We start from the raw sequence: 25,500 nt of genomic DNA, 5'->3' as shown, positions 1-25,500 counted from the left end.
ATCATTTTGCAGGGTCACCCTGTGTGAGAAAAATATTGATGCTGTTTTAAATCCCTCTGTATTTTTCTGCACATATTGAAGGCCATCATGTCACATCAGTTTTCTGTTACACAGACCATGGCTTCATTTATTGCTTAGACCTCTGCGGCTCCAAGAAAAAAACAAAAGAAAAAGGATTCATGGGAAAACTATTGATTCAGTAACATTTTTTTTTCATAGTGTAATTTGCAACATGGTGTTTCTCATCTGTCAGCGCCCATGGAGTAGTGTAGCTGAAGCACACCCACAGCGCAGAGGATCATTGACATGCAGGGGATGTTACTGCATGCCCTACTTTCCTGATAAAACCACTGACATGTTAAATGAGGTAGAAGTTAAAGTAGTGTTTCTGTGTTGTCACAAGAATAACAGACAGGGGAGCTGAGGGGAGCAGCAGTCTGTGTTCAAACACCTTCGCTGCCCTCTGCGAGAGTCCCCGTCTAACATGGCTAAGTAGGTAAATGTGATGGAGTATTGATCTGAGCATCGGAGTTTTAGTTCCCATCCATTAGTTGAAAGGACTCAAGGAGAGAAGAGTGAAAAAGTCCTCAGGGATGCCCCCCCTGATGCTGTGATGACTCTTCATTAACTCAGTTATCTAAAAATACTTTCCATGGCATACTTTCCAGATTCATTCAGACTCCTCAGGGGCAACAGCACCCCTCAGTGGACATGAGGATATATAACACCTGATATTCTTGAATTTACTGAATAATTTACACAAATCAGAGACAGAAAAACTGAAGATGACATTTCATTTTTGTTGACATTTGATATTTTTATTCTCACGTTCAGTAACCACGGTTCTGTTTTCTGTCACTTTATCAGAAATAGTCAAGCATAAATCAACCAGGCCTACCCAGCTAGGTTTGAAGCCTCATCACACACGGCTGAGGGTTCACGTCAAAGACTCTCACTCATTGTCTGTCTTATTATCGCTCACATACACACATCTAGACACACACGCGTCACACTGTTCCCCAGCGAAAGGCATCCGCGCGGGATTATGCCAGCACTGTAAAAATATTATAGCCTATCATAGTAACACCGTAGCAGCGCCGCCTACAGCTGAAACAATAAGAGCCACAAAGCTTTAGTCTGCTATTGCTTTAGTAGGATAATATATGGAAGGTTCACATTTCAGCATATATCAATATGATAGGAAGACCCTGAAAAACTATGGTGTTTGATCTGCTGGCACAGAAAGCATTGCAGATATTTACAGTACAGCCTGTACATATATTCAGAATGCAGATACACAGGCATCACCGTGCACACTCGCAAACATTTCAAACATGCTTCCCAGAAGCAGAGCAATGGTCACATGTCTTAGACATTGTATAATATGAGAGCAAAAAAAACCCCAAAACAAGCAACAGTGACACAATATACAGAAAGGTAATGACAACAATAACTTTAAAATGGCATTTCATTTAGATAACACTGTAAATAGTGACAATAGAGAACAAAATAAACAGTAATCTCCACAAAATGTATGCTGAGCACGTTCACGGACCCGATGAGTGTTTTCCCTTTATGTGATTCAGATCCTTGTGAAAGTCATTTCACCTGAAACTAGTGCAGCTTTCACAACACAGTGCTGACACGAAACTATGTGCTGGTCTTGGTATTTTTAGAGCACAGATGTTTTCTTTGCATTTTTACAGTATGTGTAGTTTTTCATTTAATAACTACATGTGTATTAATTAATAAAGGAGCAAACCTGCATGTCATGGAGGTTTGCACGAGTGTATTATTAGTTTAGATTTGAAGATCATCACATACTATCAATGCTGTGTGATTGTTTTTTTTTATATAAATACTCTACAATGGAATCAGAATAGAAGTAATATTATCTATTTTCTATTAATAGAAAACATTGTGAAATGCTTTGATCAAATTTGTCATGTATATTTGTCAGGCAGGTCATGTAAAATTAGTTAAGATAATTAATATCTGTTGTATTTATATTCATATAATTTATATTATATGTTCTAATATAACTTATATTTAACTTCGGTGTACATTTCTGTTAGGTACTCTGTTACAGTAACCATGAAAGTGATCAGGTGAAGGTTAAACACTAACCCAACCACTGCAGCAGCATCGTCATGATCATACCTGCTGGTGCTGGCTTCCTTACCACGTCACTGGAAGATTTGGAAGATTAAATCAGAGAAATACAATAATATAATAATGTAGTTCCAATAATCTACATGGATACATGAGACCTGGTGTCAAATCACTAAATTACTTTACTGGAAACAAACACTGAATCTGTGTTTTTTAAAGGCTTGGAAAATAATGATTTATGATAAAAATAAGTAGTGATATGTTGTTTAAGACACCTGATAAAATGACACAAATACTCTTTCCTTCAGTGTGTGTGTCTGTGTGTGGTACAGTAAAGCTTCCTATGCCTCAGCACCGTGAAAAGGCTGAAGTCCACTGCCTGGGTGATTATCCTCCTGGGTCACTGGTTCTCAGGCTCAGCTGCTTTGGCAGTGTGACCCAAGACAAAGCTTAATTTCTGGGGTTCAGAGCTTGGCCTCGGGGCTTGTCTGGTCAACGGGGAGAAAAGAAGAGCGGATCCTCTGGGCTTCGTTAACACATAGGTGACCAAATGCCTTGTTGTACCATTCTGGAGATCTTCCCCTGTAACAAGAAACACACTCATTAGCGACTGCAGACGAGGTTGAAACATAAGACTTTAAAAACCCTGGAGGTGCATCCACACCTGAGGTCCACTCTGCAGATATGGGTGAGTCTGGTCCTCCCCGTCCCACAGGGCTCTAAGAGGTACTGTGACTCCAGCACAACCCCCCTCACTGATCCTATCGGTGGGCTGTCTTCATGATCGACAGACACACTAACAAGCGCAGAGGAGCCTTTACAGAGGTCTGTACGCCATGATCTAAAGGACACAAGCAAGGAGTCAATTTGAGGTAGTCTTTCTTATTAGGGCTTCAACTATCAATGGTTTATTTTCAGGAACAATTTCATATAAATTCTCGGGCGATTAAATTTTTGAAACAGGCAATCAAAATGTTCATATTATTAAATAATAAATGTCTCGTCTTGCCAAGAATAAAAGCTGCAAACTGTCACATATGAAGAACCTGCCCCCATTACATTTGTAGGAGTTGGAGAACATATCAATTTTCTTTCCAACAACTAATCAGCCGCTTGTCACAGCTCTTCTTTTTACCCAGTGTGGTATTTTAAAAATTCTCCTGTATGTAAAGCCCTGTTTAAACAGACATACTGTTGCTCTTTCTGCTTAATCTTTTCATTCAACACGTCAGTCTTTATGTGAGGGAGAACACCGATTGCAAAAAGAAAATGCAAACGAAATTTAGTTTCCCTGACCTTAGTACCACATATTCACAGGTGGGTTGAGGTGGCATGTTGCTGCAGGAGTACAGGTACACGTCCGTCTGTTTGTCCAGCGTCTCCAGAATCTTCTCCTGCTGTAATTCAGTCTCCCACAGCGGGCGTTCTCTCAGCAGCCGATGCAGCACCTCAGCGGGAGCTGCCGACACCTCGACACACACTCTCCACCTCCTCAGAGGGTTACCGTCTCCTACCTTAGAGAGAAACACATTGGAAGAGTGAAATATTATGTAAAGGTGTATCTCAAGGGCAATACTAGAAACTTTATAGATTTGATTTTCCTAGACCAGACTAAGTGGTTAGATGTAGATGTAATCAGTATATGTTTCTGATAATCTGCTTGCGCAGACATGAATAAGAACAATATTTTTCTGATTTCCACTTCAAGCCCAAGTCACAGAGGTCAAGAGACTAGTCAGAAAAAACCTGAGCAACGTTCTGTTGCTAAAGAAAAATATGCATTTTCTAATTAGTTGGCAAGTGGCTGCTGGCTGTAGCTAGGTTTAAATCACATGCAAATATAGAGATGGTCAAAAAGAACAAAACCTTTTGTTACTAGCAAACTACAGTGATCAGTATTTGTATGGAAGATGCTGACTCTGCAAACAGTTTACCATCTCTTCAAGTTGTAGTAAAACTTGAAAAAGTGCATCTTAAACTGGAAATGGCCTCATTCCAAAAGATTCAGCTTTCCAACATTTGTAGTTTGCATCATCATCGAGCAAGTAGTTTGCAAGTGTTTGCAGAAATTTCACTGCTGCAATTGCCAGGATCCTCTCAGTCACAACCACTAGCCAACTGGTTGTGCAACATACACTTTTCCCCAGCAATCGAGTGTTACTGGGCGTTACTGACAGCTTCTATGCCTGTATGACTGTGGTCCTTGCTCTGCATCCAGTTTCTTCCAAACCCTCCCAATATCCATCCATTATTCTAGAGATTCAGTAGCCACACATACCTTTTTAAATGACAGTTCTGTATGGTCAGTAGTTGAGCGAGACACCCAGCCTTTGCTCTTATCTTTGGCCTCTTTCAGCAGGTTCTGGATCAGCCTTTCTAGGTGTGCATGATAGGATCCTTCCTCATCTTCTTCTTCCTCGTCCACATCCACTTCCTCCTCGTGAGCTTTGCAAAGCTCGTCCAGCGGGGGCACCATCAGCTCAGCTTCCATGTAGGAGTTGTGGGACTGGGTCACCATTTCCTCTGGGATCTGTGGAACAGCCAGAGAAAGTGAATCAGATCACACAGCACCACTTCAGCTAAATACAAAAACTTTTACAGAGGAAAATGAACTGTAGTTATAAGTTTAATAGTGTATTACAGCAGCTCCTGTCAGTTTGGTAAAACGTTTTAATATCCATTATCTTCTAAACATAACCTCACTGGTCATTTCCCTGTGTTGGAGGAATTCTGCAGTCCTCTGTGGGTTAAGAAGAGCTAATCATTCAGTCCTGTATGAAAACCCTTCAAACCGCATGCATAGTAATCAAATCTGTTTGTCTTTCTCCCTGAAAGCAGCAGCATACTGTACACGCTGACAGCCTCAAAGTAATGATGAGCTACAGTTTTAGAAATGAGCTCATTAAATGCAATTATAACGTGGCCTTGGCTACTAACCACGCAGCAGGGCAAACATCAGTCAGCTTCATGTTTGTTTGTCAGTGTCTTACATAAAGATAGAGTCATGTATTATTTCTTTGTGAACAGAAATAAATAGTGGCGTATTTGATCCTGACCTGAAACAGACGTTGGCACTCGGTGATCATGTGTGCCAGGCCCTGAGTGGCAGCCAGGTTCTCGCTGAGGTCTTTCTGATCGGGTTGGCCTGTAGTGTACTTCCTCTGAATTGACCTTGAGGAACACAAATTATTATTGAATATACAGAACTGTACAACAGGTGATATATACGGAGTCATTAATGGACAGAATTATGTGCAGATCCCTAACATACAAATGATCTTCATGCAAATTAAAGCAAACATTACAACAAGGAAGGAGAATCAGAGTGGTAGCACGACAAACAGTCTTTATAGGGGTGGTTACACCGTTTGATTAGCAGAACCTTGCTGCTACTTACCCCATTATTTTCTATGGAGGAAGAAATAAATGTGTACTTCTCTTTTCACAGTGTGTCTGCACTTTTTCTTCGATTTTAATAAATAAATAATGACACACCTGAGGTTTTAAACATCTAATTTTAACACCTGGTAAGGACCAAGTACTATTGAATTTTATCCTCAAACATGAAACCTTATAACTGAAATGGGACGTATCTTCTTTTTCACCATGATTGTTGATTTTCTAAATGTACTGACACATAATTACAATCTTCGTTTACACTGACATTTTTACACTGCTCAGAATAATCCATAACTGTGAACAAAACTGAGAACCAACTAAATCCTTCTTTTGTTAACTAATGACTGTAATAGTCAAATGTTTAGTAGTATTTAGATTTGCTCAATTAACAACAGCAGCATAAAATCAGTTACCAATATCCAAAAGTTAAAAAGAGAAATTTGAGAGATATTTTTATATGCAAGGAAATATTTGTAAAGACTAGTGTTGTGTGGCATCAGATTTTAGCAAAAGGAGTAAATTTGTGGAATTTATGGAGAACTAAAAACAATTAAAACAGTGTAATTAAATGTAATCAAATGTTTAAGGCAAATACGAGTTATTAATTTCACTTTCATCAGCTTCTATGTTTTTTATGCAAGAATCAGCGTGTTCATCATCCCATATGCGCACCTTGGTGATAAGGCTTCGCTCTTCAGTATGCTGAGGTGGAAGAGCGACGGCCCCAGACAAACAGCCAGGTTCATGGGTGTCATCTGGTTCTCCTCCACCATTGATGTAACGTCACGCAGGAAGTAGAGCAGCGTCTGCAGAACCTCCCTGTTTTCGTCTGGCATTAACAAGATGGCCGCTCGGACGGCCTGCAGTCTCTGCTCCTTTGGGACATCTGAAGAAAAATATGGACGTGAGGAGGAGTGATGGGTCAAATAAAAAATGTGGTTAAGGTTTTAAACAATAGAAATTCTTCATTATATAGCAAATACTGTTTTCAATATTTGACTGAATATGATTTATGATTTTGGATACAATTAACAACGTTGTTTTATGGCATATCGTTGATTAAAGATTGAAGCTGTTTTTTACTGGTTCAGAAATTAAAATGTGATTTTAATTTTTGATTAGAAGATCACATATACTGTGTTTGCCTGTTTACTAAGGCCAACTAAACCATTAAAGCTATTTACAGTCACATGCAAATGACTGCAGGTGTGCCTCTGAGGTGGCTTACACTGGTAAATATGCAGGAAGGTTTCTCCTAGCTTGCTTGTGAGGAGAGGTTCAGGCAGGTCTCTGAAGAACTGTTTGACCATGTCGGCAACATCGTAAGCTGATTGGTCTTCATAGTTCACGCAGTCAGGAGACAACTCGCACTGCTGCCTCAACGCCTGAATACGAGACTTCACGCCGGACTTCCTGAACAATCCAACCTAAGAGAAGAAGACCAGAAGGGAAGGGACAGTCACAGGAAAGAGACAGGCAGGGCATTAACTGTTTATCGGCTTATTCACGCCTTCAGTAGCGCTTTAAGAAGGACAAAGTTTTATTGATTCTAACCTGGTCCAGACAATGTGTTCTGAGGTGGCTGAGGGCTTGCTGTAAACACAGGGGGAGTGGAAAACCACAGCGCTGGACATGGACAATGAGGGGAACCCCGAACACACTCTTCTCTTTGTAGTCTGGCACCTTCATGCGCTTCATAAACTTTGGCACAGACCTGAAAGCAATAGAGAGAATTAAGTGTGTGGCAGAAAAAGTGGCACATACTTTCATTATCTTCTCTTTATTTAAATGCCGGTTGACAGGAGTAAACAAAGGTCACCGTAAACAAGTCAAAGCTTGCGTTTGGAGAGCATAATCAACTGATGAAAGTGTGTGGGGGTGACAACCTAAAGCCAGTTTGTTCAAACACTGCGGCATGCACGAGCCCAACTGCATGCATGTTTTGAAACCAAATGAAGCTGATGGTTGGCCATATGGTCCTGCTGTTTCAGCTCTTCTGCAGAGTTAATGGAAGCAGTAAAAATAACCACTGCAAAAAGTGTCACGCGTATAGAACATACTGTACCTTGCTAACCTGGACCACATAAGGAAAAACCAAAAAGATTGTTTATACTTTTTATATTTGAGGAAAAAAAGACGGGGAGATGAAGAAAGAGGTTTGATAAAGAAATGTATAAAACAGTTTGAGATACTTTGCGTGTATGTTTGACAGGTTGTGAATGTCTAGTTTTATAATAAATGAATGACTGAAAGACAAACATAGACTTGAAATTGTGCAGTGATTGTAATGCACGCCCACCACGTCCAGCCGTGTTTGTTGGACATCGAGTATTTCTCCATGATGGCGGTGAGGCGGAGCAGGGAAAACTTTTGCAGCAGGCTGAGCTGGCCCGCTGATTGGCTGCTGATCTGCAGAGAAGATGCCGGCTGGTTGAGATGATCTGAAGTTCTGAAACTGGGCCATCGTAGACTGGGATGGGAAGAAAATACCAGCAAACAATCAGACACTGTGATTCAGTCACTGTAAATATGAGTCTAGTTTATTTTGAGTCTTGTTATTATAGTTTTGTGGAAATAGCGTTTAGGGAAGAATATAATTGTACTGGTTTAAAACAAAACTTCAGGTTAGACAGATTTGATTTGCTGAAGGCAGCCAGTAGAAACATTACCCAACCTGTTCAATGTTAAAGAGGAGGTCCTTGATTAAAAATCAACCATTCAACCATCAGGGGCTCTTATGATTCTCCAGCAGAGAGTAGGAGAAGCATATATTACTTTTCTTAATGAACTTAGTAAGAACTGTTCAAAGGTGGAGGACAAAGTGCTGATGTGGAGTGAGAAGACTTCAGCTTTGAAAGGCACCCACTTGATTCATCAAGCACAGGCTGCTGGAGCCCGATTTTAACTTCAGAGGAACCATGCAATATATTTGGACTCCCAACATTTATAGTACATGTCCAGAGAGGCATATATGGACAACAAAGGGCATCGCACCAATTTTCCAGTACTGGATACTTGACAGAGGTGTTGCTAGGCAGCAGTTAAGCCTGATGTCTATCTATTAGCTATTTACTCTTACGCAGGCAAGAGAAAATGAAACATACAAGCAGTAACTGACCCTTTTTTTATGGTTTATCATTTAGAATCTATACCACCAATGAAAGTGAACAACGAGCTGTAAATATAAACACAATTTAACCCAGGATCACCACCCTTTTTACTGTGCACTGCTTCATTAACACTTTGGTTGTGCTCTTTTGTTTTTTCCCCAAATAAACTGTTGCTTATATACATCATGAGTACTTTGGTGTGCTTCAAGATCTCAGCCATGATTGTAGTGATTACACTGTTAATATAATCAATACAATTTAGGGCCAAAACTATAAAAACACAACTCAAGTAGTAATAAAACCATAATTATCCTTTAAAAAGCTGAAGGGCTGCTCACCGTGGTCTTGTGAGGGAGGCCCCAACTCCAGAGTCTCTCCTCTCCCGGCTGGTCCCTGTTGAATCTGTGTCATTTAAGGAGACCCCGTCTCTCTCACCTTCGCTGGGAGTGGTCCGGCCCTCCCCTTCCTCCTCCCCCTCCCCCGTCTCCCCTTCGGGCAGCACGCTACGGCTCCAGTGGTTCACAATTTGCTGCAGACCACTGACATGCTGGATAATGTCATCCAGGTGAGGGAACAGATTGTCCTCTTTCTCCAAGTCCAACAGGTCTCCTGTGCTGGCATACAAATGGGAGCCTGGCACATTGTCATAAACACTCACTCTGCTGCCCCGTGGAGCTCCAGGACAGGGTTTAGACAAAGGTTTACCAGACCAGGGTTCACCCAGGCCATTGTCACGGGGAGAAGTTCGGGCATGCACGTGAGGGTCGTTGTTTCTGTCACCAGGGGAAGGCGCCAGGCTTTCTATGGAGAGGGCTTTTGGAAAGGTGCCTGGTTTATGGTCTTTGGGGATGTGAATGAGGAGGTTTTCATATGAGTGAAACTGGTTTCTGCCAAACTGGCTCTGACCTTCGGTCCTTTTACCCTGAGAAGGCAACACCATATCCTCCAGATACATGCTGCTTCTCTTGCTGGCAGTGCGGGGCTTTATGCACACAGGCTCCTTCACAGGGAGCTCCACAGTCTCGTTGCTGGGGCTCACACTCACTGTGACCTGGTCTTTACAATCCTTGCTAAGAGAGTCAGGGGAAATGTCACCATCAGTTTGGTGGTTGTGTTTAGGGCTCTGCTCTAATTGGCTGATAGGCGTACACTGGAGCATCTGCAGTGCCTGAGGTTCCTCCCCCTGTAACACCGGCCCGCTGATGACCAGCGGTGGCCTGCGGTTTGAGCCCTTGCGCCTCGTCGATGGCCCCCAAGTACGCATTATTTCCATTCGCCGCAAAAACTCTTTGGCTTTATTCCGCCTCCCTTGCCCGTGGCGGCTGCTTTTGATCGGCAGGGAGTTATAGTGTGGGAGCTCCCGTGGCGGTTGATAGGAAGCAGAGAGGGAGGCCATCGATATGGAGTCGGGCATGGCAGAGGCGGAGTCCTCACTGTGTAGCGAGGAGATTTCCGTGATCTCCTGCTCACTCAGGTCTGTCAGCACGCTCTCGCTGCTCACTGTGCTGTGCAGACCCTCCCCCTGACCTGTCGGGCTGCTTTCATTGGTGCTGTCAGACAGGAAGTCTTGTAGGCGAGACCAGCGTCGGCTGCTCCACTCGAACGTCCACCTTTTACTGATAGCCAATGGATCATCTTCATCGGAGTCATCACCCTGTGGAAGGAAAAAGGAAGTATGAGCTTCTACTGTTTTAAGTTTAGGATACTAGAAAATAAAAATAGCTTAAATTTATTGAAAGATTTGGGATCCATTGTTGAACAAGCTAACAATTTTACAGTATGAATCAAAATGCATTTCATCACAGTGACTGACAGTACACCACACCATAATTTTCAGGCAAGCAAGTACTGTAGCTGTGTATAGTAATTGAGGAACAACAATCAAGCTGCAAAAACCTCTGTTCTTGTAATTCATTGGCAAAATTTTTGACTTACTTTCTTCTTGGGTTGACTGACGTCCAGTTTCATGGAGGCGCACTTGTTCAGAGTATTCAGACGCCTGCAACAGACAAGCGCACAGTCAAATGCTGCATCTAAAGCTGCTCTTCTGGATGCGATTTGTCTGTTGTGTGTCTCTATCCATCTGCACTCTGACGCCGCTCCCTTTCAGTCTCTTTTCTCGCTTTTCACTACCACCTTCTCACATCCCTGCTGGGTCCACTTTCAGATATGCTTCTTCACTGCCTGCTTTAAACTTCTTCTCAGACACTATCTTCATTGTAGTCTGTCTACACACATGTTCCACGCTGATGTTCTCCTTCTCTTCTTCTACTTTTCTCTGCTGGCATCACACCCCTGAAATTGATTCTCAGTCCCGAACACGGCCAGCTCCTCCCCTTCACTTTTCTCCCTTCACCCTGAGGAAAGCTTCCACTGTCTCCACCTTCATTTAGGATGTGATGAGTGGCTCTTTAGCGGGGTGGTGTCTGTGTCCGTGCCTTTAAGACGGGATTGTTAAAAACACGTTTCAGGGCTCATGACCTCTGTCATTTGAAAGGATTTCAGCCCTCTAACAACACAGTAGGAAATCCTCCTTCGTTCACTGTAAACCTCTCTGTCCTCTCATACAAATGGCCAGACAAGAATTGCTCTGCACAACTTGTGTCATAGCGAAAATGACCATATAATTTAACATTTAAACAACACATTATGAGCATGTTTTATAGCTCTTGAGACACTTTCAGGGGATCTGATGTGTGTTCTCTCACGGTATAGCTGTCAGGAGTCACTAACGTTTTAATTACCACACCCTCCTCTGCCATAGACACTGGGGAGATGGGGGGTAAGCAGGAGAGAGAAAAGAAGCAGATAAGGAGCAGGATAAGCTGTTGCAACCATGTAAAGCTTTAGTAAAATGAAAACAGGAGATCTGAAGAGGAAAAATCAAATACATGTGGAAAGAAACACCACAAAGTTGGGAAGTGTTGGGAAGTACTGGCATCCCTTCACTCCTTCCCCACTACTCTCACCCATTCCTCGCCCCCTGCTTTTCCCCCCGAGGGTCTCTCCTCTTTGAATGGGAGATCAGAGTTCGACAGAGGGGAGGGGAGGTGACCAGATCAAAGCTTCAAAGTATATGGGTGGGAGACGTGGAAGGGGAGTTCATTAAGGAGAGGGGGGTCAGACATCTAATGAGTAGCAGTTAGCATGAGGCCGCAGGACAAGCCAGAGAACTGAGCAGGAAAAGGAAGCTAGAATTTTTCTGGTCTTAAGTGTGTACGGGTGGAGGCATTAGTGTAAACACTGAAACGCGTCGACGTGCCGGCGTCCTTACCGACAAAGAGGCTCCACCAGATCCCGGTCCAAAAAGTCGTGGTCCCTTTTAACAGACGAAATGTCAAGCGGAAACTGGGAATCTGGATGAAAGAGACAGAGAAAATTAGTTTTTTAGTTAATGACTAACAGATAACATGAGTCTGCATATTCCTCTTTGAGTTAACTGTTAAAGAAGTCTGCTGCCACCACTGTTAACACTCCTCATCTGCATCTCAAGTTCTCTGAATGCACACACATACGCACACGCTTTCAAATCCCAAAATAGCTCAAATCCCACAGAGCGCCAATGCTAAAATGACTCAAGCTTTTTTTTATTTTGGTGATTCTCAGCGTGTGGTTGCAGACTGCAGGCTTCATGTTTGCCTGGGGAGCAGCCACAGAGTCCCAGAGCCCGGCATCCACAACCCAACATTACTGAAGCTCTGAAGATTTCTCAGAGAAGCTGTGTGTGTGCGTGTGTGTGTGTGTGTGTGTGTGTGTGTGTGTGTGTGTGTGTGTGTGCGTGTTGCTAAAGATGGACTGTTGTGCTTTAAGAGCAACTTCTTAGATTAGGCCATTTCCTGTTTATGTTTATAAAAAATCCAATGATCATCACATGAATAATTGCTATTGAGAAAGAAAGAAAGAAAGAAAGAAAGAAAGAAAGAAAGAAAGAAAGAAAGAAAGAAAGAAAGAAAGAAAGAATTCCTTTGATGGGTAGATGACTATAAGAAAAGTGGTGGGTGAGGAAGGGCACAAGGAGAAAGGTGGGAGAAAGAAGACAGAAGTAGAAGCTATGAGAGTCCCAGCAGTGATAACAAGGCCTTTCCCATGACCCCTCCCTCCAGACAGGAACTGAAGCCTGGAAATAGAACGCAGTGGCCCAGAAGACGAGGATACAAGGATGGAGAGATGGCAGAAAGAGAGAGAGAAGCACAGATGGTGGAAAAATAAAACAGAGAAAGAACACAGAACGCAGAGAATAAACAAAAGGAGAGATTTGAAAGAGGAGGTCCTTGTGTGAAACAAGTCAGCTGGGTAAAAGCTGGACTTTGGCTCCTCTGTGTGCGTGATACCTTCATACAGCTGAGCGTACTGTGGAAATCCCGCTGCTCGAAGCCAGTCGCAAGCCTCCTTAGCCTCAATCTCTGAAAAGCAAAGAAAGCAGTAGAGGCATGTTGAGAGCAAACATCAACATATGTATGTTTATTTTATCATGTAGGATCTCTACTGTTCAACTATATTTTTAGTACGATGTATTTTTACAAATTTACAGCTTCTAGTTTGCATTATATATCACCACAACCAAATTTTATGGAGGAAAGTCCCCAAATGATTTCCTTTCTGAGAATCGCAGCCGAACAAGGTCAACATTTTGAAAGTCTTAATTAATAAATTGAAAAACATGATAAATCAAATTAAAGACAGACTCGCAATGACTCATTTTCCATGATCCATCTCTGAGCGTGTTACGGAAACAGAGGAGGAACATCTCAGAAAACGAGACTTCCCTCTGGGAATTAAGAGGAATGATGAGACTGGAAAAGCTGGAAATCTGCCAGAGAAGGATGCACATTATCTTGAGTGGACAAAGGAAGCAGCGTACATTGTCTAACATTACATCTGTACTACAGATATAGATACACCAGCCTTCAGAATTGAAAGTATAAATGTATAAAGAATAAAACAGGTCAGCACGGTGCCGCCAACACCTTGAGACATTTTACAGGCATTTGTTTTACTACTTTTTTCCACAAGCCTATGTACTGCACACACCTCTAAACTGGCAGCCCTGAAATGCACAAGTGTGTGGGTATGTGTGTGTACAGTACGCTCACTTTATGAGCAGACACTTATTAAACCGCTCTGCAGCGCCTCTTTGTGCTGACAAAGACATCTTAATAATCTGGTGACAGCAATCATGTGTTGCAATATGACTTAAAATGCACACTGAGACATGCTAGAAAAATACAAAAATCATAAATAATAAGGAAGTGAAAAGAATGGGAAGGAATTTACATGTGAAAAAAATGAAATGTTAAATGATAAGTATTAAAGGTCAAATAAGAGCAACTGTAACTTCATCATTTTACTTTCATGGCTCTTATCTGATCTCTCTGTCAAAGCCACACTCATTCACTCTCACGTGTCTCATTCACTCTCACAGAGGTGCTGGCACTGCCTGAGAAAGTCACCGCAGAAACACAGAGGACAAAGTTCAGCAGGGAAATAAAACAAATGTCAGACTTCACCCTCAGAGATGAGAATGGCCAGAGGAAATGATCCCATTACCACAATCCAGCAATTACAACCCTCTTCCAACATTCTCAGCATAACTCCTCTCTCTAAGTCACATATGAAGCAGCGCTCGGGGTAAAAATATTTCCAGTTCTCTGAAAATAGACTGCAGAGACCGAGAGATCCCAGAGAGAAGCACTTCACGGGCGAGAGGCTTTCAGGAGAAACGTGAAAACTTACTGGGAGCTCTCATGGTGTAGGTGATGACATGCTTCTATGCCTTTGTCCTTTGCTCAGACTGACGTTTCCTCTCCATCCCGTGGCACGTCCAGTCGCTGCTATGCAGCTTTCCGTCAAGTGGCATTGATTCTGCGCTTTCTTCCCCGCTGCCTTTCCAACCCGTGTGTTTACAACTCTGCCTCCCTCTTCCAGCCTGCCCCATGCAGGTTTTCTCTTCCCTCTAATTTTCTCCTCAACCTCCTCTCTCGCACTTTCATATTAGTTAGGATCTACATACAACATCTCTCTACTTTTACAGACTTTCTGCTTTAGGCTGAATTGAACTCTTCTCTTCTTGTCATGCTTTAATTTCTTACTAATTCCTCAGATTTTTATGTGCTCATTTAAACTTATTTACTTACTTTTGCCCTCACTGCGCTCTTTCTACATCCTTCTTCTTATCAACCTTTCCTACCACATCCTCCTCTGAATCCTTCTCTCAACAAAGGATGTAGCCGCCCCGTTTGCTTCTTCCATTAAATTTACTCATCCTTGTTCCTGTCAATTGCACATCTTCGCGTCACACCATGATTGTCATTACCAGAAGTGATGTTGCCCCATGAATTCCATGAAGAAATCATTTCAGTTGACGTTTGCATCAGCCAGACCCCGAGGTCGCAGCCTGACAAGTGGTGGATGCCAACTTCACATGTCAGCTGGACCTACTGGCTGGTTAGCAAGGACGCTCGAACCTTCCGTCTCTGGGTTTATAGCACAAGCCTACACATCCGAGCAACAAATGTGTACGAACACACATGCATTAGACACACAAGACATTTAGAAGAGTCCAGATGTTGCCTCCAGTGAGTCAGAGAATGCAACAAGGGTGAGACAGACAGCTGGGGTGGGGAGTGGCAGCTGAGATGGACCCTGTGGGAACACCACAAGGAGGAAGCCATACCACACCAGCTGTCTGCTTAGTGTATGTTGAGATTTTAAACACTAAAATGCGTGCATGCACAGGTTAAAAAATATGCACCACAAAGAGATTTCAGGTTTTGAATGTGAGGATGGTCATCTAGCTTGACGATCTTCTTTAAGTATGGTTTCTTGACAGCCAGCCTTCCACTGAGATCATTTCTGATGAGGTTTCAGTAACAGTAGATGGATCAAATGAAGGGTCAGATGCATCTCACAGGTCCTGTATCAGGTCTTTGCTTTAACTAAAGAAGTGAGAAGAACTTCTGTGTTTTTCTGACAGGATGCTAGTAACAAGGTGCTTAAGCATAACATTTAAAATGGGTTCTTTGCTAAGTTTTCTGTTATGTGTAGACACAACGCTGGCTCGTTCCTTGAGTTAGGTGTCTTTTTATGCTTGAATGACTCACAAGTTAATAAAAAAAAAATGTACCTCTGAAAATGGTCAAGTACAAACACTGGACTGAAAATGAGTGAAAAAGCAGCCAATGTCAAAAGAAAAAAGTTGAAAAGCCTAGAATACAAACACACACACAATGGCATAATCATTGCTATGTTTGTGCATGTGTAATTGGCAACGGCAAAGCTGCTCTCAGCACAGGAACAAAGCACTGCCATTCATCTGTGCAGAATTTAATCAAGAGATTAATTAGTACACAAACATATTATTAGCAGGCCACAAAACACCCCAGTGCACGCAGTCAGACGGAGCTAATCCGAGCTGCCCGCCATGCTGTCTTTCAGCATATCTCACTGCACTGGTGCTGAGGAGAATATACGACAACAGGCAGAAAGCCAACAACAGCCAGACAGATGGTATGTGTACGAGTGCGCTCGACTGTGGGTTGGTCTGTGAGTTATGGCGTTCATGTGTGGGACAAAGAGGCTGTAATTTAATTTCTTACATAACAAGGGTGCCAGCAATCTGACGTAACGCATATAATTCAAACACCCGAATCTCCTCACAGCTTTTTTTAATGAAACTTTCTTTTCTCTACCTTTCATTTCCTGCTTTTCATCCCACACCAGTAACCCTGACTTTTCTGGCAGCCTTTTATCTGTGTTATGTCTGCCTCGTACTGGGTCCCAAGGACCCCAAAGTCCCCTGGATTACATCATTTCCTGTTCTAAATTTCCCATGTGTTCAAAGTGGCATGTGAGCTAAGAACAGCAGCAGGAAGTTCCTGGGCTAAAGTGAATCCCACAAGAGAGCTTTTTTTTTTTTTTTTTTTAGTTTAATTGAATAGATTTTTTTTATAAGATCTGTCCCTTTAGTCTAAATAACACTGAGCAGTCACAGACTACACACACACACACACACACACACACACACACACACACACACACACACACACACAGGATGCCTGGAAAGCTGCCATATTCCTATATACGCTAAAGCACTTAGTCCTTTACTCTTAAAGGTTTTTTTTTAAGGCAATGAAGAAAATGAAGAAGGAAGCAAAGGACATTAAAGAGGAATATGCCTGTTCTATCTCATGAAGTGCATCTGTGACAAATACCGAGCTGTGGAAATATACTGTGACACAGAATCGGTGGAAGCATGCACACATGAAGGACTGCAGAGTTTACTCAGCCCTACATATATGCGATATGGCACAAATGCGAGGACTGCTGTAATTAAGCAGTTGACCATAATTAATAAAGGCACAGGGCAATACTGAGTGTTACCAGATTAGATTAATAGGATGAGTGAAGAAAAGTGAAGGTCAAGCTGTATGTTTGGTTATGTCATTTTTTCTCCAACAGAGGGTGCTAAAGCATTTTGTTAGAGAAATCAAAAGGAAACCATTATGTTGTTGGGCTCTGCGTCACATATTAGCCCCTTTGCCATTTAGTGATTAGGCTGTTAATTTAAACAGGAAGGATAACATCAGAGCAGAAATGCAGGAGTTGCACTGATTTTATGAATAAGAAATCATGTTAGTATTACATACATGCGCCTCACAATTACCATATTTCAAGCCTTAAACTAAAGAGATGGACTCAATCAACAGTCGGGAGCAATCAGTCAAATAGTTAAGTGGCTGTCGATGAAATCAGATTCAGATTCACAGATTTAGGTAATAATGTCATGTGAACGCTGTGTAGCGTTTGAATCAATTCAATGAAATTCAGTTTTAATTATATAGTGCCAAATCACAACAACAGGAGCTTTTTATTGTAAAGTATAATACAGAGAAAACCCAGTGATCAAAGGACCACTTTTGAACAAGCACTTAGCAAAAGTGGGAAGGAAAAGCCTACTTTTAACAGGAAGAAACCACCAGCAGAACCAGGCTCAGAGGGGGGCAATCTGCCGCAAGACAGTGATTAGATCCACTATGAAAGCCTTTAACACATCTGTATGTCACCCATACACATTTATAAATCAGGGCAGCAGTTTGCACATTTGTCTAATGCATGAAAAGCCAATGGTTTGAGAACAGGAGGAGACACAAACCCCTTTGAGGTTGTGTCAGGAAGGGCATCCGATATAAAAGTAAGTAATCAAATATAGGGGGTTACCTGCTGTGGTAACAACTTGTGAGCAAGGAAGAAGCTCAAAGTAGCTTTATTGTACCTGGAGACATGAATTAAGCACTACTGCTGTTAAAAAGCCTCTGATTTCGGTGACCGACTGTTTAGGTCACTGAGTTGTGTTGTTTTAAAGGCTGCCTCACACTCGACCAGCTGCTGAGGAGTGGAATGCAACAGAAGTGGGTGAAGGAGACAGTGTGTTTGTGTGGGGGCCGAGAAGAGCGAAGTGCATGTAAGAGTGCAAAAATAGGAGTGAGTGAAAGTTAAAAAGTCATACCATCACCCAGCACAGGCATAAACTTGCTTCCCCGTCTACATTCCTGTTCATCTCTCTCCTCCAGCATATCACTGTTTCTTTTAGTTACTTCATACATCATCTGGATTCTTTGAGACCCATTCATCATCAAGCAGGGATAACACGTAGCACAAGACTTAACACGCTTCTGCTCCTAATTATGTGGCATGGCATTTTGAGGGAGAAAAAAAATTGACCACTAACTGCCTGATGTGTTTCAAGAGCACCAACAATGCAGCCTTACAGAGAAGGAGCATGCTGTCGTTTTCAATGAACACAGGCGGCCTTTGCGGTGACAGTGTTGTTCTGTTAAATTTACTCCTTGGGAAGCTTGAGTCACATGACAGGAAGTGCAGGAAGTAACCAGTTGGGTAAGGGGAAGAGACAAAAACAAGAACACTACAGCCCTCAAGCATTTGTTATGGCTTCTTTCAGATTTATGAAAGACATCTTTGGAGTGGAAGTGGCTCCACATGTCTGACTAGATGATGTTTCTTGGAATTTAGAAGTGGAAGAACCACTTCAGGTGGTTACCCTTTCATAGATTTCCCACTGAAGCATAATTAAGGCATCAGGTGGGAACCACTGTGGAATAGGCCCAATTCCAAACAGGGGAGACGCAATCTAACATTAAAGCCCTGCAATCAGAATCTTCCTTCCCCTGTTTAACCCCTTAAGACCTACCATAGAACCAAGTCTGCCAGAGCTGATATTATATTTTTACATGTTATAGAGCCATTTTTGGGAGCATTTCAAGTTGCTATACATCAATACAACCATTACAGCCTAGATTTTAATAATATGCATGCATTAAGTGCATAGTAATTACATAAATTGCAAAAAAGTTCAATAAACTACAAAAAAAATTTAAAATCGTTTTTGTTTTTTAACATATATTTCTAGTTAGAGAAATTTAAGAGGCTTATCCCTCAAAACTGTAAATACAAAAAAGTTGCACAAAATAGTTTCCCACCACAGGAAATTTATTTTGAGTGTCTTCATAGTTTTATTTTTGAAATACACCAATTTCTATACACTGCAGGAAAAACGAAAATAAATATTATAGTGCAAATTTGCAAAAAAGCAGCATATGCATCAAAATAAACTATTTCCAGCAGTGCAATATGAGTCCTAAGCATCCCAGAAACGACACAGAAAGCCATAAAGTCAAACATAACTTTTAAAAACACCAGTATAGGCTCATGAGGCCTTGATGGTAAAAAACTACATTTCCGCGAAAATGACGTCACTTCCGGTTTCGGGCAGGTCATGGCGGACATGCGATAGTTCACTGATGGATGTAGGAAGTGTTATGAACAGCTGATCGGATCGGCAAAGCGAGTTTCTGGAATATTATGTTTTTGTTGCTGCAAGCGCTTTTTATGCAGTTTTAGCAAAGCTATATGTGGAAGGAAACCGTGACCTAGGACAAGCTGATGGCATAAGATGTAAGTACAACTCCTCCGGTTTCATATGCAAAAAAAATTATTGCGCTAGCTCACGTGGTTGCAGTGCTACCGGGATTTAAAAATAGTTACGCAAAACGGAGCGTGCCCGCTCTGACCGGTTTTAAAGGGTTAACAGCTGGAACACTTATCAAAGCACTTTGTGTAAATGTGCACCCAGCACTTTCCTCTCTCTTTCAATGGACAGAACAAGTGATGAGTGATATTTACACTTGGTAGGCTTCAAAGATCTAATAAGAGGTTTTTCAGTTTACTTATCAACCTATTGTCACCCCCTTTTTTAAGAAAGACACACATGTGAGAAAAACTAGACAAGTTGAAAACTGCATTGACATACTTTCTTATGTTTTACTGAGGCATGAGATTGAATTTAAATCAAAGGCATTAAAACATCTTCTCCATAGCTACCTTGTGCCAGCCTCCGCAGAAGCTGCTTGCGAGCAATGATGCGCGAGAGGCGCAGGGCAGAGCGCCGTTGAGGGGTGTCGCCCAGCCTCAGGTAGTAGTCCTGCCCATCCGGTGTCATGGCCTCCAGGCAGGTACTCTCACCGCTGCTCTCACAGTCACTCTCACTGTCATAACTGGCGCCCTTGGAACTGTGATCCCCGCAGTCTGTACTGTCACCGATTTCCATGTTCCTACTGTTTGTGACATCAGCACAGTCTGCACTGTCCTCTGTGCACATGCTGTCAGCGCTCTCATCCCTCGTATTGTCCACACTGTCAGCAGCGGTTAAACTCCTCGTGTCCTCATTCGCATGTTTAGCAGTTTCTGTTACGTTTGCTGTCTCTTCATTCCTGGCAGAATCTGCTCTGTCTGCATCTTCACAGTGCACTAAGCCAGCCCCGTGGACTGTACTCACTGCAGCTTCCATGTTATCCATAAGGGCCATAGTGATGTCTCCAGTCTCCATAACATAACGTTTAATCTACACTCCAAGTCTCAGGGTGGTGGATTGTAGAGTGAGCACTCCTTGTAAATTCCTGCCTTTAACATGTCCTTACTGGAAGCCAAATCAGCTCCTCTCCCTCCTGCCTCCTCCTTCCGAATCACCACAGTCTAACAAACACGCAGGTTTCATCACACCACCTGACTCAGATGGTAAACACAGGCTGACTGCTCAGCTGAGTTTGAGATGGGAGGAAGACCGACTTTCACAAGGTCCTTCCTTTGGTCACATGACCAGCAACCAATGCCCTGAGCGCTCAGGGAACACTGCACCGCTTCCTGAGGATCTGCCAAAGAATCAATTTTGGTACGCGCCCCAGGCATTAGTGGGCATATCTGTGAGGGGACACGTAATCAGGACAGGGAAGGGGATAGGCCTGGAAAAATATACAATGCCAGCAGCCATATCCCAGTGCGAAACGGGAAGGAACAAACAGAACAATAGAGCATGTGGATTTGTGAGACGGTGCAGAGGAATGTAAGTAGGAGTAAGATGTTTGCTGCTTATGCTGGGTAGGACTGCAATGCCATTGAAGAATAAACCCACACCATCACATTTAGACCACATGACAGATATACATCACCCACTTTCCCTGCTAACACTCCTTTCACATACCAATACATCTAAATAAATCTACCATGTAGCAGATATAGTAAGCTGAAGTCTTTAATATGTGACTGAAAGTTGCCACAGAGTAACGAAACTAGGGGATAAATGTGTGGAAAGAAGTGAGTGGAAGTAGAGAAGCCATAGTTTGACCCAGATTTGCAGAATAATGGTTTACCAAGACCTGAGGACCCAAGCTGTCACCTGAATTTATTTTAGGGAGGTAATAATCGGCAGGTGAGGTAAGAGAGGGTGTGAAAAAAGCGCCATAGCAAAGTCACTTACAGGTCAGCAGTTACAGGACAGTTTTTTTTTTTAGCCTACAGGCCATATACTGTGAGAAAGCTGGAAGCTACGAGTCCGAAATCCCAGAAATGCCAAATTACTCCCAGTCAAACAAGTGAAACTGTGAAACATAAAATCTGTGGTTGGGTTTGATTACACCGCCCTCTTGAGGAAATCAAAATCATGATCTGCACAATTTCTCTGCAAAAGTGGAAGTTTGGACTATCTCTGTTTTCACTTGGGATAAACCGACAAAGAAAAATAAATCTGAAACACTAAGCAGGGCACTGAGTAAACGTCCCATGTGATCTTTGGCACAGACGGTTGGCATAATAATGTAATGGAGAGCTAAGTAATGGAGATGTGTGCAACCAAAGCGGCAAAGGGCAGGGCTGTAGTAAGCAGTGAGTAATATAACATTCATCGCTTTCAGTTACAGCAGGCCACGACAAGACCGAAGCTACATCGACTAGAGATGAGCCTGAAAACTCAGCTACAGCTAAAGTTTAATTAAATACGCAGCTGGAGGACACAAGAAGACATAAAAGGACAGTACGAGGAAATGTGAAGAACCTGCTTGTTGTGAGACCTGAAATTATTGTTGAAATTATGTCAGCATGACAGCTGATTTATGCATTATTTAAAACCTGTTCTTCTCATTTACAATATAAAGCATTATTGATATAAGACATCCTACTATGTCTAACCTCTGAAAATGTTGTTTCGGTCTGTTAGTTTCATTGATTTTGAGCAAGCTGTGTTTATGGCATTACTTCCATTTCTTTGTTAAGTCATCTGATGTGTCATTATCCCATTTACAGTCACGCATGGGCAAATCCTGGAGGATGTATTTAGGTCTTAAAGCAAATGAGATATTGATCAAAAAGTAGTAGCAGCACTTATTGCAGTTAACATTATGAAGCCTTTAAGTGCAAAATATCTTTGTGACAAAATAAATGAGATCACCAGATGCTCATAAATCATTTATGTGTGTGAGCATTAAGAAAGAAAAAGAGTTAATATTAGGGAAAAAAGCTGGAGTTCTTATTTTTGACCTTTGATAAGGTTTTAAAGTCATTGTTAAGGACAGTACTAAAGTAAACACTCTGACCTTCACAGCCAGGGCAGACTTCACGATTCTGAACATCAAAGCTTGGTCACCTTTAACCTAAAGACCAAAAACTAAGGAGCTTCATGCCCAAATATTCAAGGCTCTATTAGCTCTTTGAGATGATCTAAAAAGCAGTCAGGACCATTACAGAGAAATGGACTTTAAACAGCAGGAAGCCCTGAGCCATCCAGCGGCAGATAAAATGCAGCTGGGTTTTACTTAAAGCTGGCTGAGTATTTTCAGCGCAGAAGTCAAAGGTCATCCTGAGTACGAGGCAAAGTGAGCGCCACGTCCAGTTTACAGAGCAGTGAAAATAAATCCTAGTAGGAAAGAGATGATTCAAGATCATTTCACACAGGGCCGTGCAGAAGTTTTGAGCTACTCCTGATTTTATTGTATTTTCCAAGGAAAATGGCAAATGGGTGCAAACGTGTGCAAATGGACATACTGTATATACGTTTTTTTAATGAAATGTGGAAATACAAACACAGCAGCGTGAACGCCTACCATCTCATATACTCACAGCAGTGAGCGTCATCATTTAGTTCACTTAATTGTTGCCAAGTTGCCAAATTTGCTGCATGATTAAGCAACAGTATTCTCAAAAAATACTTTCTAGAGAAATACAGTATTGTGCAAGTGTCTCATGCCACTGCGTATTTCTTTCTATTTTCCTGGGAAAATAAGAAATAGGCACAGTGATTTATGCTCAAACATAAATGCAAATACAGTATATAAGGCAAAAACAGAGTCTGTACAGCTCTGATGAGCGATTTGGCACGACCGCCTTTGTTCTTCAACATAGCCTGAACTCTGTTAGATAAGCTTTCTTGTAATATCTTTAAGTAGATTCTTTTTTTAAAAGATCCCACACTGCTTCAGTTGGGATCATTTTCATGATGAAAGTGAAGCTGTTGCTGATCAGATACATTTTAGATGGTATTGCATGGTGAATCGAACTCTGATGGTGGTTTTCTGTATTTGTAATTCCATCAGTTTTGACCATATCTCCAAAACACCAAATCACAACAGAGCCTCAACTGTACTTTACATATCACTGTAGATACTCCTCCTGACATCCAGAAACAGTTCAAACTTATGGAAATCTAGATTCCATATGACCTGTTGCCACCGATTTTCAGTCCAGTTCTTGTGTAATTTGGCATACCTCACCCTTTATTCTGTTTCCCTCCTTTAAAATGGCTTCCTGACGACCACCCCTCCAATGAGATCATATCTGATGAGGCTTGAACAGTAGATGGCTCAACTGACAGGTCAGACTCATCTCTGAGGTCATGTGTCAGGATTTTTTTTCAAAAACTGGTCATCTCCTGTAATCTTTAGGATTACAGCAAATGAACCAAAAAGATCTTCCCAAAGATGTTTGGGATCATTTAGAATCACACTGGTTGAAACTTTAACTACTATCAAACTATGTTATGTTTGGTATTTTTCATAAATTAACTAAAGAAATGGGAACAAATTATGTATTTTTCCAACAGGCAGCGAGTATGACAGTGAATCAGTTCTTTGCTAAATTGTTATCTATGGACACAAACACAAGTAATGTGCCTTTTTTCTGTTTAATAGTCAGGTACAAGGATTGGACTGAAAATTAGTGAAAAAGCAACCAATGTCCAAAGAAAACCTATGAAAGACCTTCAGAAAATCTGGAGAACTATCACTCGACCACTTTAAAATGACAACAACGTTTGGTTCCTGAAAACAAAATATGACAAAATGCAGGGTGGTTCAAGACTTTTGCATGTTCCTGTGTGTTTGTGTAAATTCTTTCTTCTGCATCGGTGTTTTCTAACAAACCGACACGCACACGAACACATAAACTCCCACACCAAAGAAAGTCAGGCTCGCAAAAGCCACATTCAAAGGGAGACCCACACTTACTACTAACTCAAAAATCTGTGGAATTACAACTAAATCCAGGTGCTATGCTGTACTCTCAATTCTCTCTCTCACACACAAAGATACACACACTCTCTGCTTTTTTGCATCTGCCTCTTGACTTTTGCTTAATATGCACAATCTTTGAATTACATCTGGTAATCAGTGCAGGGTTTCTTTTTTTTAAAAAGATGCTCACATTATTTGCCATGAATTTAATCCTGTGCTGTTTATCACCATCAAAATAAAATCAGCCTCGTCTGGAAAATTACTTACAGTATCTCCCCCCCCCCCACCAAACAAAAATACAAAACAGGTTTAAATTCATAACATTTGACTAGCATGGATTCTCCAGATATTCCACTGTCCTGACTAATTCATAGGGTGGAAAATGCACTTCTGAATGCCAGCATAACTGTAAGGCCAGATGTGCACATTTTTAAGGATTCCCCATCCCCATATCAGATCCAGACAGATGTGAACTGTGTGCCTTTGAGCTGATGCGTTCAGCAGTAGGATGAAGGAGGGGTGCTGGATGAGGGGCTGTGGGTTTGGGGCTCTGAAAGGAGGATGGAAGGGCTAGAAATAAGGAAAAAGAGGATTACACAGCCAGCAGGTGTTCTCTGATGCTTCCTTAGGCAGATACTCTCTTTCTAATTGTGCACAAAGATTCACTAAAGCAACAAACACTGTAGTAGCTGTCCTTCATGCAATGCTGAAAACAATCTTTAGCAGGGCTCCAGCATCATTTTGCTGGCCGTGCATGCAATCTATCACTGCTAAGCACTGTAATACACCATGAATAGGCACACTGACTTTGACCGACATCCTGGTCTGTGGTGGTTTGTGTTGTCGTGAATGTGGGAATGTTCATCGTTTAATTTGCTTAAGAGGCGCACATCTCGGTAATTACATTAAACTGAGGGGGCGGCTGTAGCTCTCTGACGCACATTTTAGAGAGGGGGAGAGAGAGATGGTAAACTCTGCGCATCCTGGCCAAATACAGAGCAAACCCAGCGACCCTTCCAAAAAAAAAA

General features: G+C 42.0%; 1 protein-coding gene across 5 annotated transcripts in view; it reads right to left on the bottom strand.

Moving 5' to 3' along the window:
- Positions 1-796: 796 nt before the first annotated feature.
- The window catches only part of stard13a (StAR-related lipid transfer (START) domain containing 13a), a 51,777-nt gene continuing 27,073 nt past the window's right edge, over positions 797-25,500 (bottom strand). For 3 of the 5 annotated variants that reach the window (XM_014335429.2, XM_005928113.3, XM_005928114.3), the window contains 13 exons: positions 12,953-13,024; positions 11,896-11,977; positions 10,557-10,620; positions 8,960-10,275; positions 7,811-7,981; positions 7,066-7,225; positions 6,740-6,938; positions 6,184-6,397; positions 5,169-5,283; positions 4,391-4,642; positions 3,409-3,626; positions 2,777-2,953; positions 797-2,694 (listed from right to left, as the gene is read on the bottom strand). In XM_014335429.2, the coding sequence (XP_014190915.1) occupies positions 2,577-2,694; positions 2,777-2,953; positions 3,409-3,626; positions 4,391-4,642; positions 5,169-5,283; positions 6,184-6,397; positions 6,740-6,938; positions 7,066-7,225; positions 7,811-7,981; positions 8,960-10,275; positions 10,557-10,620; positions 11,896-11,977; positions 12,953-13,024 (3,158 nt within the window). In that variant the 3' untranslated portion in view covers positions 797-2,576. Of the gene's footprint in view, positions 2,695-2,776; positions 2,954-3,408; positions 3,627-4,390; positions 4,643-5,168; positions 5,284-6,183; positions 6,398-6,739; positions 6,939-7,065; positions 7,226-7,810; positions 7,982-8,959; positions 10,276-10,556; positions 10,621-11,895; positions 11,978-12,952; positions 13,025-14,354; positions 16,625-20,018; positions 25,488-25,500 lie in introns of those variants that run through there. The other 2 variants (XM_005928112.3, XM_005928115.3) reach the window with 2 other exon arrangements.

The sequence above is a fragment of the Haplochromis burtoni genome, unplaced genomic scaffold (assembly GCF_018398535.1).
Source record: "Haplochromis burtoni strain Fernald_Lab_line unplaced genomic scaffold, NCSU_Asbu1 Contig_109, whole genome shotgun sequence".
Classification (NCBI taxonomy): Eukaryota; Metazoa; Chordata; class Actinopteri; order Cichliformes; family Cichlidae; genus Haplochromis; species Haplochromis burtoni.
This window is presented reverse-complemented; position numbering and strand designations above follow the sequence as displayed.